Raw genomic sequence first — 14,406 nt, forward strand, 5'->3', positions numbered from 1 at the left:
GAGAACGACTCAAGAATGCTGCTTAAGAAGTTTTCATATACTCACAGCTATGACAAGACTATAAGATCACAAATCCTGCCAACAACTCCTACCTTGAAGACAAGACACATTTATGCTGCTTCTGCATTAAAGGATTTTTCATCTGACAGTTGAGGAACGCAGTACCGAGAGGTGAACAGTTTACAACATCCTGTAAGTGTCAATGCGTTGTAATAGACAAAATATGTTGAAGACTTATTTCAGTTTTTTTCAATTAAGAATCTTGTAAAATGTAGCAGCTTCAAATAGAAAACCATACTGTTAAATTCTTTAAATATTTGGTGCTATTCTACTAACAGTACATTAGTAAAGGCTGTATTATGTCATATATATTTTTTCACAAAGAAATGTTTATCGCCATGATTCAAATATGTAATCTGGAAAACATAGAAACCAAAGTGGTAAGCATTTTTGTAATGTTTAGAATTTGATCGCCGTTTTTTCTGTTGTAGGTTTGCAGGTGACACTTTTCTCTCAGTTCTGGTGATAGACACTAAGCCATGCTTGAAAAGCTGTGTGCTCTGCTCTGTATCCTTCTGCTGTTAGCATGTTTTACTCAGCCAAAACCTCATGATGAGCTTCCATTACGCTCAATGGGGATGAGGGGTACGATTTTACTGATTGAAATATTTTAAATATTTGCTATAATAATATATAATATAAAATGTTCCTATTCTTAATACTATTATTCCCTGCAGATCCGAACATTGATGCCGTTTGGTATAAAGGCAGAGGAATACGACCTGTTGGGAGATTTGGTCGAAGGATGGCAGAAAGAGGCGAAGGATCATATTTTGGAAAGCACATGTTTTGCTATCCTGAAGTCCTAGCTGTAAACTGACAACTCAGATTTACAGATTATTACAAATTACATTAAAGCATCTGCTTATGTTATGTATGCACATATTTTATTATTTGTTCAATGCATTTAATTTCAAAACTATATTATACATAATAATTTTGTTAAAATGTGTCATTGTACTTGATAAACTTTTCACAGATAGCTTTGCTTGGTCACTTCAGTGTGTTGAAACATTGCTGTGTTACTGCTACCCTCAGTACAGATAAATGCATGTTCATATGACATCGATGGACAAATCAGACTGACAAATAACAATTTAAAGTATTCTTATTTACACTTTTATCATATCAGGGTATTAGAAAGATTGGTTGATGGAATGTTCAAAATCCATTTAAACTCAATCTGCAGAAAATGTATAACAGTATGTAAAGCTTATGCAGCTGCATTACAATGTCATTATTTGATGACCAACACACCAGAAAAAATAACAGCTGAAGTAGTTATGAGCAGCTTTATCAATGTTTGTTGTCTCAACCACGGTGAGACAACAAAGAAAGAAATCAAACCAAATACAGTTATGAGGGGAATAGTCAAACTGATGTCACTGGCGAGAGAACAGATAGATTCTGTCTGGTCAGGGTTCTTAAAGGCCATATGCATCTGAAAACTGCTGAATCCAAATAAGAGTCTTTGTTCTCATGTTCTGTAGATGTGAAAAGCAAACGCACCCTCGGCACATCCAACATTTGGTCATGTCCGTTCACAAAGCACCATTGAGCATTCAATAACAAATTTATACATTAAAAATGACTCAGAATCTGCAGGAATGATTTTCAGTGGTGGATGAAAATAGACTTGAGGTAAAAAGTCAAGATGCTCAGCGGTCCAAAGAACGTTTCTGGATCGCCTCAATAACAACATTTTTGAGGAGGGCGATTACAGAACGAGGGTCATCACTGCTCACTACGGCACTGCCTGACACGATCATGTTTGCTCCAGCCTAGGGTTGTTGAAGTAAAGTAAAGTAAAATGCTTCAAATAATTTCTTGCTTTTGTATTCATACAAATAAATGTGTGAGAGGTAATTGACTTGTGTACCTCTGCACATCTGTGGATGCTGTCTGGGCCGACTCCTCCATCCACTTCAATGTCCAGAGAAGGGAACTGACTCCTGAGCCAACTCACCTGTAGAGATACACAAGCATCTTCAATGTTTAATATTATTGTCTTAGGAATCTAAATGAGAATACTAGAGGCAAAAACACATTTGCATACCTTTGGCATCATATCTTCCATAAACTTCTGACCACCAAAGCCAGGCTCTACTGTCATGACAAGAGCCATATCGATCTGTCTAGCCCATGGTGCCAATTCCTCAACAGTTGTTCCAGGTTTGATGGCAAGACCAACCTGCATTAAAAAAAACAAAAATGAATAAGACGGTTGTTAGATATTTTACTGAGTAGCAATTGATCTGGGAAAGGTTTTTTTTTTAAATAGCATTTTCTCTACTTCTAGAGTAATGTCATGTCCAAGTGAAAAATCAAAGTCTAATTCAAGCCTCAAGGTTTTTTTTTTTTTTTTTTGTGCAACTTAAAGCTACAGTATGTAACTTTAGGTGCTCTAGCGTTTAATAAACAAAACTGCATGCGCCTTGCGGAAGAACATTGTAGGTGGAGCTAATTCTCTCTGTTTATGTCCTTTATGTCTATGACGAGTCACAGAGGTACTAGGCTACTCCACAGTGGTACGACCTGTACCAGTCTAAAATAGTCAGAATAGAAACACTTATTAGGTGTACCGTAGTGATTCAGGATAAGACAAAAACACGGTTTGGAAAATGGATTCATGATGCACTCGCTCATTATAAACATATTGTAAATTTTGAACACAAAAAAGTTACATTAAATGCAACATGCCTTAAGCCCTTTTTTAGCCCTTAAGACTTTTTTCGGAGTGACACACAAAAGTAAAGACTCAAGTTTCAAGTTTGTTTTTATTTATTCAGCACATTTAAAAACAGCAAACATGGCTGTCCAAAATGCTGAACAAAACAAGATAAAAAGACAAGGGCAAACCACACATTCATGACAGAAGCTCAATGAATTAAAAGCTAAAGAAAAAAGTAGGTTTTAAGAGAAGATTTAAAAACCGTTCAAGACTGTGCCGATCTGATGTAAAACGGAAGGCTGTTACACAGACCTCAGATTTCGTGTGGGATTGTATGGACAGAGTATATGAAGGTATATTTGGTGCAAATTATAGGGCTGCAACAACGAATCGATTAAATCGATTAAAATCGATTATTAAAATAGTTGGCAACGAATTTCATTATCGATTCGTTGTGTCGCGCGACTATCAATAAGTCGCGGAGATGTTGAGTATAAAAGAATGTGTTCAGCGCGGAGCAGAGCTATGAGGCTTCGGACTGGACGCTACGCGCGAGAGAGACCGGGTGTGTCAGCGCGCGAGCGACAGTGTGCGAAAGATACCGAGTGTGTCACCGCGCGAGCGACAGTGTGCAAAAGATACCGAGTGTGTCTGCGCGCGAGAGAGACCGAGTGTGTCTGCGCGCGAGAGAGACCGAGTGTGTCTGCGCGCGAGCAACAGTGTGCAAAAGATACCGAGTGTGTCTGCGCGCGAGAGAGACCGAGTGTGTCTGCGCGCGAGCAACAGTGTGCAAAAGATACCGAGTGTGTCTGCGCGCGAGCAACAGTGTGCAAAAGATACCGAGTGTGTCTGCGCGCGAGAGAGACCGAGTGTGTCCGAGCATTAGTAAATTGGTACATAGGAATGTAATTATTAAGAGGCATGGAAGTTCGATAAATGGACAACAATAAATAAAACCAATTAAATTTTTACCACTGAATTAGCAGACTGTGATTTCAATCAGATAGACAGAAGATGAAAACCTGTTCTTGTCTGTCCCAAGTACCACTACAAGAGGAATATTTTTTCCACAATTTGCAGCACTGAATTTTTCATTCTAAATGACTCCGAGAAACTTCACTATATGCTCCAAATGGATGAGCTGCAAAATAGGCCTTACACACCATATGAGGTGGTCAATCCATTGTATTTATATTTTATATACATTGTATTTATAATTAATATTAGGATAGACTAGATATATTATCTTCTGTTGTAATTATTATTGTTGCTATTATTATTACCTATTATCCGACTGCACGAGACTTGTCTTTTCTTTTGTGTGCATGTGCTTGTCAAATAATGTGAAACATTTTGTTAAAGATTACAACATATTTGATAAAAAACAAAACACACAAGTGTGTGCGTCTGTGAGTGTGTGCGTCTGTGAGTGTGAGAGTTTGTGAGTGTGTGCGTCTGTGAGTGTGAGAGTTTGTGAGTGTGTGCATTTGTGAGTGTGTGCGTCTGTGAGTGTGAGAGTTTGTGAGTGTGTGCATCTGTGAGTGTGAGTCTGTGAGTGTGTGCGTCTGTGAGTGTGAGTTTGTGAGTGTGTGCGTCTGTGAGTGTGAGAGTTTGTGAGTGTGTGTGTCTGAGTGTGAGAGTCTGTGAGTGTGTGCGTCTGTGAGTGTGAGAGTTTGTGAATGTGTGCGTCTGTGAGTGTGAGACTTTGTGAGTGTGTGCGTCTGTGAGTGTACTGTAGAGAACAAGTTCTGACGTTCAAACAAATTTTAAAATCAAATTATTTATTGTTCTAACAGCTCAGGTCCCTTTTAACAAAAATTACATATTTTTGTACACTATTTTAAAAAAGCCTATATATTTGGCAGATGTAAAGCATTCATGTGTATGTTTTTTGTGTTAGTCCATTTTTTTATTATTATTATTACTTTAACAGCTCAGGGATGTTCATGGGTGACCTGTTTGTGCACATTCTGAAGATCTTTTGCACAGTGAATTTGCACTGTCAGTTCTGTTTTTGAATAAAGGGTTGGAAATTAATGCTTTTTTTCCCTTCTGTTTTTTTATCCGATTAATCGAAAAAATTATCGACAGATTAATCAATTATTAAAATAATCGTTAGTTGCAGCCCTAGTGCAAATCAACTGAACACCTGTGACAGTGAAAAAAATTTTAGTTGTAGAGAATAGCCACACATGTGTATCAATAAGACTATAACCTCGGTTTTAGAATAACTTTTCAGAAATAAGAAATTGAAAAAAACAAACAAATTTTCACTTCATCTAGGCATGCGAAAAGAGATTTCAAAGCAGGATGTTTGTTGCATTTCATCACGCATCACTCCAAAACTATATCAAGGAGAGTTACATTACATTTGGACATTCTGATGCCGAGAAACTGCTGATAAAAGAAAAAATATATATATAATTTTTATTATGATTTTGCATATCTTTCTTGTTTGACATGCAATAACTCGGGAAGGAAAAACAGTAGGGGGTAATTCTTTTTTGATGAAGTTCCCCTAAATGTGAGCTGCATCTGGATCAAATGTTGTGGTGTTAGCATAAAGTCATCAAAAGTTATAGCATTTGGTACCAAGATAGCATTTTTGTTCAGTCCTTGACGCCCCTAATGGGGCAAATTAAAAATTTGTTTGAATCTAGTGTTGAAATTTAAAGCAATAGATTATGTTCATTTTGGGCTCATTTCAATTGTAATAATATGCTGTAAAAAAAAAATGATGTGCCATTTTCAATGATCTGTGAATGTTTCATGAGCTGTATGATGTTTTTGACACATTGCAGTACATAGTATAAAAAAGTATTTTATAGATTAAGAAAAAAAGATATTCTATTTATCAGCAAATAACTCTACTTGGGAGTTAATCAAATTGGCTACATTCATTGTAAAGTTCAGACTCTAGCTTTCAAATGACACCTATGTTGAGTTTATCAAGGCAGTAGTTTTGAAAAATATGATGAATTTTTCGCAACTACAGCAGGTGGCGCCAGCAGGCAGTACACTCCGGTTTAGATGGATTACTCAGCACACGTTAAAAGTTTATTGAAGTGGTTTGATGCATTAAAAATCGGAGATTCTAAGCTTTAATATACATATTTTGTGTTATTTCACGTTTAAAAACAAGCACGGACGGTTTCCGGACACATTGGAAAACAGATGGCATCCTGGGAAGGCGGGAGACACGTTTTTAGCCAAGTATTCATCACTCGTGAGGAATATCTTGTGATCAACGCAATGGAATATGTTTGTAATCATGAGACTACTGTCAATAGAGACTGCTGTAAATGAAGACTCTGCTGGCACAATTCATGCATGTTTCATGGAGTTATGAGCTTAAACGTCACAATGCAAAATCTATATGCTTCATTGAATGTGCGCCTGTGCAGGTTCATGTGTTAGAAGCCCATGAGGAATATTCATCCGCCATGAGTTTGAGCACTTTTTAATCGTAAAAATCTGCTGTAAACAATGATGTGCCATTTTCTATAATTTATGCCTGCTTCATGGAGTTATGAGCAAAAACACGACATCAGTATACAAGGCTCTATGTACGTCTGTGCGGATTCGTGTGTGACAGCTCCATGACTGCCGCTGGCAGTACACTTCAGGTTTAAGGGGTTAAATAAAGATAAATAAATTCCTCTGTTAGTCAGAAGAGGGCACCTAAAATCTAAATAATCAGGGCCATAGCATTCAAAGTAGCATACTGTACCATCTGCCTATAATATAAATGTATTAATTAATTCATATTTTTTATTTAATTAATTAGCTTCTTTTACATTTTACAATGTTTGTGCTTTTCAATACAATAGAACATTTGAGAGTTGTTAATCATCAGCCATGATCTTTTCAAGACATACAGTCCCCTCCAAAAGTATTGGAACGGGAAGGCAAATTCCTTTGTTTTTGTTGTTCACTGAAGACGACATTTGGGTTTAAGATCAAAAGATGAGTATGAGACAAAAGTTCAGAATTTCAGCTTTTATTTCCTGGTTTTCACATCTAGATGATTTCCATTACACGAGAGTAGATGTTAAAACTTCATGCTGATTTGTACTCTGCTTTCGCCAAGATAAGCACCAACTAAGACGTAGCTTTACAGTAACCTATGTTTCTCCATCCATTTACACTTCTTTCCATCTGGTGACGTGAATCTCCTTCAGTCTGGTGTTAATAGCTACAGTGTATCACTCACCATCATGAACAGCACTGTGGAAGCAGTGGAGTCATTCAGGTTCCTGGGCACTATCATCTCTCAGGACCTGAAGTGGGACAATCACATTGACTCCACTGTGAAAAAGGCCCAGCAGAGACTGTACTTCCTTCGCCAGCTGAGGAAGTTCAACCTGCCACAGGATCTGCTGATTCAGTTCTACTCAGCCGTCATTGAGTCTGTCTTGTGCGCTTCCATCACTGTCTGGTTTGGTTCAGCTACCAAATCAGACATCAGGAGACTACAACGGACAGTCCGGACTGCGGAGAGGATTATTGGTGCCCCCCTGCCAAACCTCCAGGACCTGTACTCTTCCAGAGTGAGGAAGAGAGCAGGTAAAATCATCACAGACTCCACTCACCCTGGACACCACCTGTTTGAACTGTTACCGTCAAGACGGAGACTCAGATCACTGGCCACAAGAACATCTCGGCACAGGAACAGTTTCTTCCCACAGGCCATTTCCCTCCTGAACAGTTAACACTCCTCCCAAGGCATATGCCTGTAAGTGCAATACTCCCACTGTTTAGTGCAATATCCCACAACTCAGGTGATACTTATATGTAGATTTATTTATTTATAATATTCAAAACACTGTAAATAGGTTCATAATCTGAAAATGTCTATTCTGACTAAACCCAACTGTGATAGTTTTATTCTCATATATTTATATTTTTATTTTTTATTCTTATAATTTGTAGTATTATGTTTCATGTTGTATTTGTATACGTCCACTGGAAGCCTCAGTACCAAAACAAATTCCTTGTGTGTGCAAGCACACTTGGCAATAAAGCTCTTTCTGATTCTGATTCTGTATTGCGCGTCAGCACACACAACGGCTGCAACCACAGTGCGGTTCCCCCAAAACAACCCTCTGGATTGAGCGGAGTAGGGAACATCTCTAGGGTCTTCAAGTGGGCACCTTCCGTCCTCACTGTTTCATCGACTAGCCCACGACACCTCAAGAGGGCTCGACAGTGACTCTGGCGTCCCAGAGTCACCTCCCTCCGTCCCCCACTCAACTCAGCCCAGCTTACTGACCTCTACTTCCCTCTTGCTGCTGAGACCTAACCACAATCTCACAATCTCTCCGCAACCCAACCATACGCGCCAACCCGTTTGACTAAGGCTGTTGAGCCCCACTGGTGCGTTAATATGCAGTTTCAGTGGCAACGGTTCCGTATGGCATACCACCTACCGCAAAACACAATAATTGCCCAACCACCCGTCATTCACGCAATATACACAGGAACGTAAAGACTGTAAATACTATACAACCTATACAAATAAACGAACAGTTGCTGCTGAGACCGAACCACAATCTCCCCGCCACCCAACCATACGCACCAACCCATTTGACTAAGGCTGTCGAGCCCCACTGGTGCGTTAATATGCAGTTTCAGTAGCAACGGTTCCGTATGGCATACCACCTACCGCAAAACACAATATCTGCCCAACCACCCGTCATTCACGCAATGTACATAGGAACGTAATGACTGTAAATACTATACAACATATACAAATAAACCAACAGACTCTTCAAGTTTTCAAGAATTCTACGAAACCGTAGCATGGTGGCCTGTACACAGCTAGCTAGAATCTTTCCGTCTCAACCACAGCCAGTTACTGCTCCTTTCTGCTGCTTCAGATAAGTTCTTTACTGTGCGACGCAACTCTTGGCCACGAATCCGACGTCTCTGAGGAACTGGGTTGTAGAGTGTGCCACAAAACCTCGACAACCCACTTCCACCGGATAAACCTGGACTCTCCATCCTCACTGTTCTGCTTCAGTGGCCAGATGAGCATACCGCAGTTTCTTCCTCTCATATGCCTCATCCTCCCATGGCACTGTTAACTCTATCAGTTTAACAATGCGTGCTGATCCAGACCAAAAAACAATATCTGGTCGGAGGTTAGTGGTGGCAATCTCAGGTGGAAAAATAAGCCGTTGATCAAGATCAGCCAGCATCTTCCAGTCCCTAGCAGCTTACAGTTGTCCTGGGCGAGAATGGGTGTTAGCACCTTTTCTTGGTGGTTGCTCGCCTGGGCAGAGGAATATTGTCTTCTGCGTGTAATGTTTTGCTAGAACAGGCAGCAACTTATTGGTCATACTACGCTTGCCTTCCAATGCTAAAGCCAAACATCGCAATACTTGGTCATGGCGCCAAGTAAACCGACCTTGGCTAAGAGCTACCTTACATCCTGTCAAAATGTGCCTTAATGTGGCAGGTGATGAACACAAAGGACAAGAGGGATCCTCTCCTACCCAGAGGTTTAGGTTCTGCGGAGATGGGAGAACATCATATGTTGACCTAATAAGGAAACTGATCCTACTCTCTTCAATTGACCAAAGGTCTTGCCAGCCCATTTTGCGTTGTTCCACACTCTCCCATCTCATCCACTCTCCCTGCTTGGCCTGGGAAATGGCCTTTATACATCTCATCCTCTCCTCCTGATTTCGCACCTCGTTGATTACCAGCTTCCTCCTTTGAGCTGGGCCTGCCTTGTGCCATTTAGGAGGAGCTAAACTGAGCCCAAAACCCCCTCTTCCATGCAGTACCTGTCCCACTATATCCCCAATTTGAAGGTCAGCCTTTGCCTCTACTACAGATTTCTTTGCTGACCACTTTCTACCAGTTTTTACCACAGGGGCTGCCTCCCTTACACATTTGTCGCGTGACTCTGCTAAAGTCATTTCCAGTCAGACCTTGGCACACTTAAACTCCTCGGTTAAAGCAGAGACTGGCAGCTGCAATACTCCTTTACTATAAAGTCCCACTCTGCTGAGGGAGCGTGGAACTCCCGACCATTTCCTGATGTATGAACTTATTAACGCTTCCAGCTTATTTACTGTTGTCAAAGAAACCTCGTACACAGTCAGTGGCCACAGCAACCTTGGCAGTAGACCAAACTGAAGGCACCAGAGTTTTAGTTTGCCTGGTAGAGCACAGCTGTTTATGCTCTTCAACCCTTCCACTGCTTGTCATCTAACTTCTCCCACTCGAACTGTGTCCTTTAGATCCCCATCGTACCATCTCCCTAGACTCTTCACTGGCTTCTGAGAAACTGTTGGTATTGCCTCACCATTAATGAAGAATGTTTTATCTACTACCTTGCCTTTAATTATTGAGATGCTCCTTGATTTACAGGGCTTAAATTGCATTCATGCCCATTCAATATTAACTGTTAACTTCCCCAATAACCGATATAGATGTGTTAAACAAGTCACAACATACCACCCTTTGTTTGAATCCACCCCTTTTTCAAGTGAGCAAAAGTATTGGAACATGTGACTGACAGGTGTTTCTTGTTGCCCAGGTGTTGCCTTTTAGTTTGATTATACAAACATTAAATAGATCTGCATGACTAGTCTAAGTTTTCATACTTGGTTCAAACCTATAAAGACTGCATTTCCTGTTAAAGAAGATAAACCAACATGAAGACCATAGAGCTGTCTATGGGAGAAAAGCAAGCCATTGTCAAGCTGAGGAAAGAAGGAAAATCAACCAGTGCCATTGGACAAACATTGGGCATAGCAAGCACAACAATTTGGAATATCCTGAAAAAGAAAGAAACTACAGGTGTACTGAGTAACAGACGTCGAACAGGTCGGCCAAGGAAAACAACAGTAGTTGATGACAGAAATATTGTGAGAGCTGTGAAGAAATCCCCCAAAACATCAGTAAGTGACATCACCAACGACCTCCACAGTGCAGGGGTGAAGGTTTCACAATCTACTGTTCGAAGAAGACTCAGAGAGCAGAAATATAGAGGCCACACCACAAGATGCAAACCACTCATCAGCAGTAAGAATCGGAAGGCCAGATTGAAATTTGCAAAGAAGTACAGAGATGAGCTCAAAAGTTCTGGAACACAATCTTATGGACTGATGAGACCAAGATTAATCTCTACCAAAGTGATGGTAAAACCAAAGTATGGAGAAAGAAAGGAACTGCTCTTGATCCGAAGCATACAAGCTCATCTGTGAAGCATGCTGGAGGTAATGTCATGGCTTGGGCGTGCATGGCTGCTTCTGGAACAGGCTCATTAATATTTATTGATGATGTAACTGATGATGGTAGCAGCAGAATGAATTCAGAAGTGTACAGAAACATTTTGTCTGCCAATTTACGGAGAAATGCATTGAAACTAATCGGGAGAAAGTTTATCATGCAGCAGGACAATGACCCAAAGCACACTGCCAACAAAACAAAGGACTTCCTCAGGGGAAAAAAGTGGAAGGTTTTAGACTGGCCAAGTCAATCACCTGACCTTAACCCAATAGAGCATGCATTTCACCTCCTTAAGAGGAGACTGAAGAGAGAAACACCCCGAAACAAACAAGAACTGAAAGAAGCTGCGGTAAAATCCTGGAATAGCATCACAAATGAAGAATGCAACAGTTTGGTGATGTCGATGGGTCGTAGGCTTGAGGCAGTTATTGCAAGCAAGAGTTATGCCACCAAATATTAAATGTTATTTACTTTAAGATTTGTTCCAATACTTTTGCTCACTTGAAAAATGGGTGGGTTCAAACAAAGGGTGGTATGTTGTGAGTTGTTTAACACATCTAGATGTGAAAACCAGGAAATCTGCTGAAAGCTGAAATTCTGAAGTTTTGTCTCATACTCATCTTCTGATCTTAAACCTAAATGTCTTCAGTGAACAACAAAAACGGAAGGAATTTGACTTACCGTTCCAATACTTTTGAAGGGGACTGTATAATTTGATACATCTATAAAACAATACTGGTTTTGCGATACTTTAGCACAGACCTTCATGCCGCTCTCTCTGATTTCCTTGATGAGGTTGCCAGGGTTGGCAGTGGCTTCTAGATGGAAAGTGTACTGATTGGCTCCAGCTGCTGCCATGGGTTTCACCCATTGCTCTGGCCTGGACACCATCATATGCATGTCTGTAATAAAGCAAAGAGTAAGCAATGCCTCCAAACACAGCAAGGGGGTTTATCCTACAAGCAATGTTTATTTAACAATTCAGAGAGAGAGAGTGAAAACATGAATGAACCCACTTTAGCAGATTATTAACAAAACTGTCCCAAAGAGGAAAGCCAGAATGTATGCAGCTCAAATGCATTAGAAACAAGAGTAGATAAAATTTTGTAAAGACTGAAACCCACCAAAAAATGGATCAGGTCCGATACAGCGTCGTAAACATTCCACCATAGGATGCCCAAATGTGAGGTTTGGAACAAAATGCCTTTAAATGCAAAGATGAAGGAAAGAGTCGAGGGAGGCAGAATTAGATGTCTTAACTTCTGACACATGATTCATCAACTTTTACTTCCTATCATATGTTTATGTGGCACTCTCCATGAATGAGGTACAAAATATAACCTGAAACTCAAAATAAACGGACAACGGACACCATGGCAGAATGGATAACCGAGTTGCAAATATATCCAAAACCCTATCACACAAGGGGGCAAACTAGTTTGGGACCAAATTAATGAATGAATGAATATTATTTTCAAAAGATTGGGAAATAAATATATATATTTTTTATTCAGCAAGGGTTCATTAGATGTATCAAAAAAGACAGCATAAAGACATTTATAATGTCACAAAATATTACTTTAAAAAAATGTTCTTTTGAACTTTCTATTAATCAAAGAATGCTAAACAATGACAGTTTCCACAACAATATTAAGCAACTGTTTTTAACACTAACAATAATAACAAATGTTTGATTTCTCAAGGATCATGTGACACTGAAAACTGGCATAATGCTGAAAATTCAGCTTTAAAGAAATAGAAATAAATTACATCTTAAAATATATTTAAATATGAAAGTCATTTTAAACTGTAATATTTCACATTCTTACTGTTTCTACTGTATTTTTAATTTTTTTTAAATGCAGTTTTGGAGAGCATGAGAGACTTTTCAAGAACATTTAAAAAATCGTATCGCACCGAAACTTTGAATGTGTAGGCGAATTCTTGTAACTTACGTCAGTTTTAAGGAATGTTACATTTTTCTAATGTGGGTGAGTTCATACCGTAGGTTAGCACTCCTGTGCCTAAATGTAGGACAACTAAATATTCTAGTTTTTTGGTAATTAAAATTACTTTTTATGGTCTTAGTTCTCTGGGCCATTTGATCTCTGTAACTGCCTGCAGGACAACATTAAGTAAGATGAGAAAGTTGCATAAAGAATTGAAAACTTTAACGTTACTCCTCCTCACCCATCCATAACATCAAGGTGCAGATAATCAGCACCGCACTCCATCATTCGTTCACATTCCCTCCCGAGCTGCGACAGATCACTGCTCAAAATAGACGGTCCGATTTTCGCCGTGTACGCCATGCTGGATCCTGCTTCTGCTCTGCAATCACTGCTGCATACTTCCGCTATTCACAGACGCATTTCAAAACAAAAGTCATGCGTTATTCCATTACTGCCAGGAGGTGGCGCGATTTGAAAAAAGAAACACCGACGCCTAGAGACGTAATCATTGACATTGATGATTATCTTTCTTTTTTTTTTTTTTACTCATTGAATGTGGTCCACTGCTTTATATTTTAAATTGAAATAATAATATTAATTATAAATATTAATAGAAAACTTGCATTGATGGGTTGTAAGGATTGTCATTCTTAATATACCTTTCTAGCAATACATTTCTCTGACTCCTTGCAGTGTAGCCTACCTGAAAATGTAGGCTATATTTAGTGGTCTCAAGTGCAGTTGCTTTGACCTTTCTGTGCTGGAAGCCACAACTTCTTTTGTGTTGAAGCACACCAAAATAAAAGTAGGTATTTCTAAATTCTTTCTAAACTGTTTTTATTTCTGGATTCTAAAAAATAATTCTAATAATGTAAAAACAAAATGTCAGTAGTCTGTTAGTGTAAGACCCATATTTCATATTTCAAAATTTATATTTTCCCATTTTTTATTACGTAAATTTGGTAGGCTATAATAATTATTTTTCGTCAATTAGTCATTTACTTTTAAATATATGTTTTGGTTTATATTCTTACCGCGCATGTTCAGTGTCGTCTATTTTGTAGCGCGTGTAAAAACTTTAAATGTAGTCAACATAAACAGGTTTCACATTATGTTCGGCATGACTCCCGGTCCCATGCTTTTTACAGAACCATTTTTGCTATCTGCTAAGGTGTACAGATAATTTCATGTTCATGTTTTATATCACCTTTGAGCTTAAAGACAAATATTTACCTCATAAGATGAACCAGTATAGGCAGTATAGACTCCTTTCATGTTAAGGTCTGATTTATGCTTATATTAATTACAGCTTTCACTGTAGTGTACAGTAGCTCTGATGAGCTTGATTGTTTACAAAAGAACATCCTGAAAGCCTCTCCTTTCCGATCCTTTGAGTCCGGCTAACTCGGCCTGTGACGGATATGTCCTTTTCCCATCTCCTCCTCCACCGTCCTTCCATCTCCACAGGAGTAAACAGCT

The 14,406-nt window shown here is 39.3% G+C and overlaps 2 protein-coding genes across 2 annotated transcripts; one reads left to right on the forward strand and one right to left on the reverse strand.

The window, feature by feature from the left end:
* Positions 1-474: 474 nt before the first annotated feature.
* Positions 475-1,629, forward strand: prlh (prolactin releasing hormone). The gene is given in 5 exon segments (XM_077215122.1): positions 475-645; positions 738-817; positions 1,024-1,080; positions 1,083-1,162; positions 1,551-1,629. Coding segments are annotated over 5 exon segments (402 nt in total). The 5' UTR covers positions 475-539.
* Positions 926-13,329, reverse strand: rpe (ribulose-5-phosphate-3-epimerase). The gene is made up of 6 exons (XM_077216827.1): positions 13,166-13,329; positions 12,100-12,179; positions 11,738-11,877; positions 2,117-2,251; positions 1,940-2,026; positions 926-1,841 (listed from the first exon to the last, which is right to left on the reverse strand). Exons 1-6 carry the CDS (start codon positions 13,285-13,287, stop codon positions 1,719-1,721), a joined length of 687 nt encoding a protein of 228 aa, XP_077072942.1. The 5' UTR covers positions 13,288-13,329; the 3' UTR covers positions 926-1,718.
* Between the last annotated feature and the right edge of the window lie 1,077 nt (positions 13,330-14,406).

This window comes from Siphateles boraxobius, unplaced genomic scaffold, assembly GCF_051911475.1.
Source record: "Siphateles boraxobius isolate OS27281-9 unplaced genomic scaffold, OSU_SipBor_1 7, whole genome shotgun sequence".
NCBI classification, from domain to species: Eukaryota; Metazoa; Chordata; class Actinopteri; order Cypriniformes; family Leuciscidae; genus Siphateles; species Siphateles boraxobius.

Bases quoted from the DNA above. Each gene is read 5' to 3' on its own strand.
- rpe (XM_077216827.1), bottom strand. From the start codon at position 13,287: ATGGCGTACACGGCGAAAATCGGACCGTCTATTTTGAGCAGTGATCTG. The intron at 12,180-13,165 runs GTGAGGAGGAGT...TTGCATTTAAAG, and splicing joins CACCTTGATGTTATGGATGG to GCATTTTGTTCCAAACCTCA. The intron at 11,878-12,099 runs GTGGGTTTCAGT...GCTTTATTACAG, and splicing joins CGGACCTGATCCATTTTTTG to ACATGCATATGATGGTGTCC.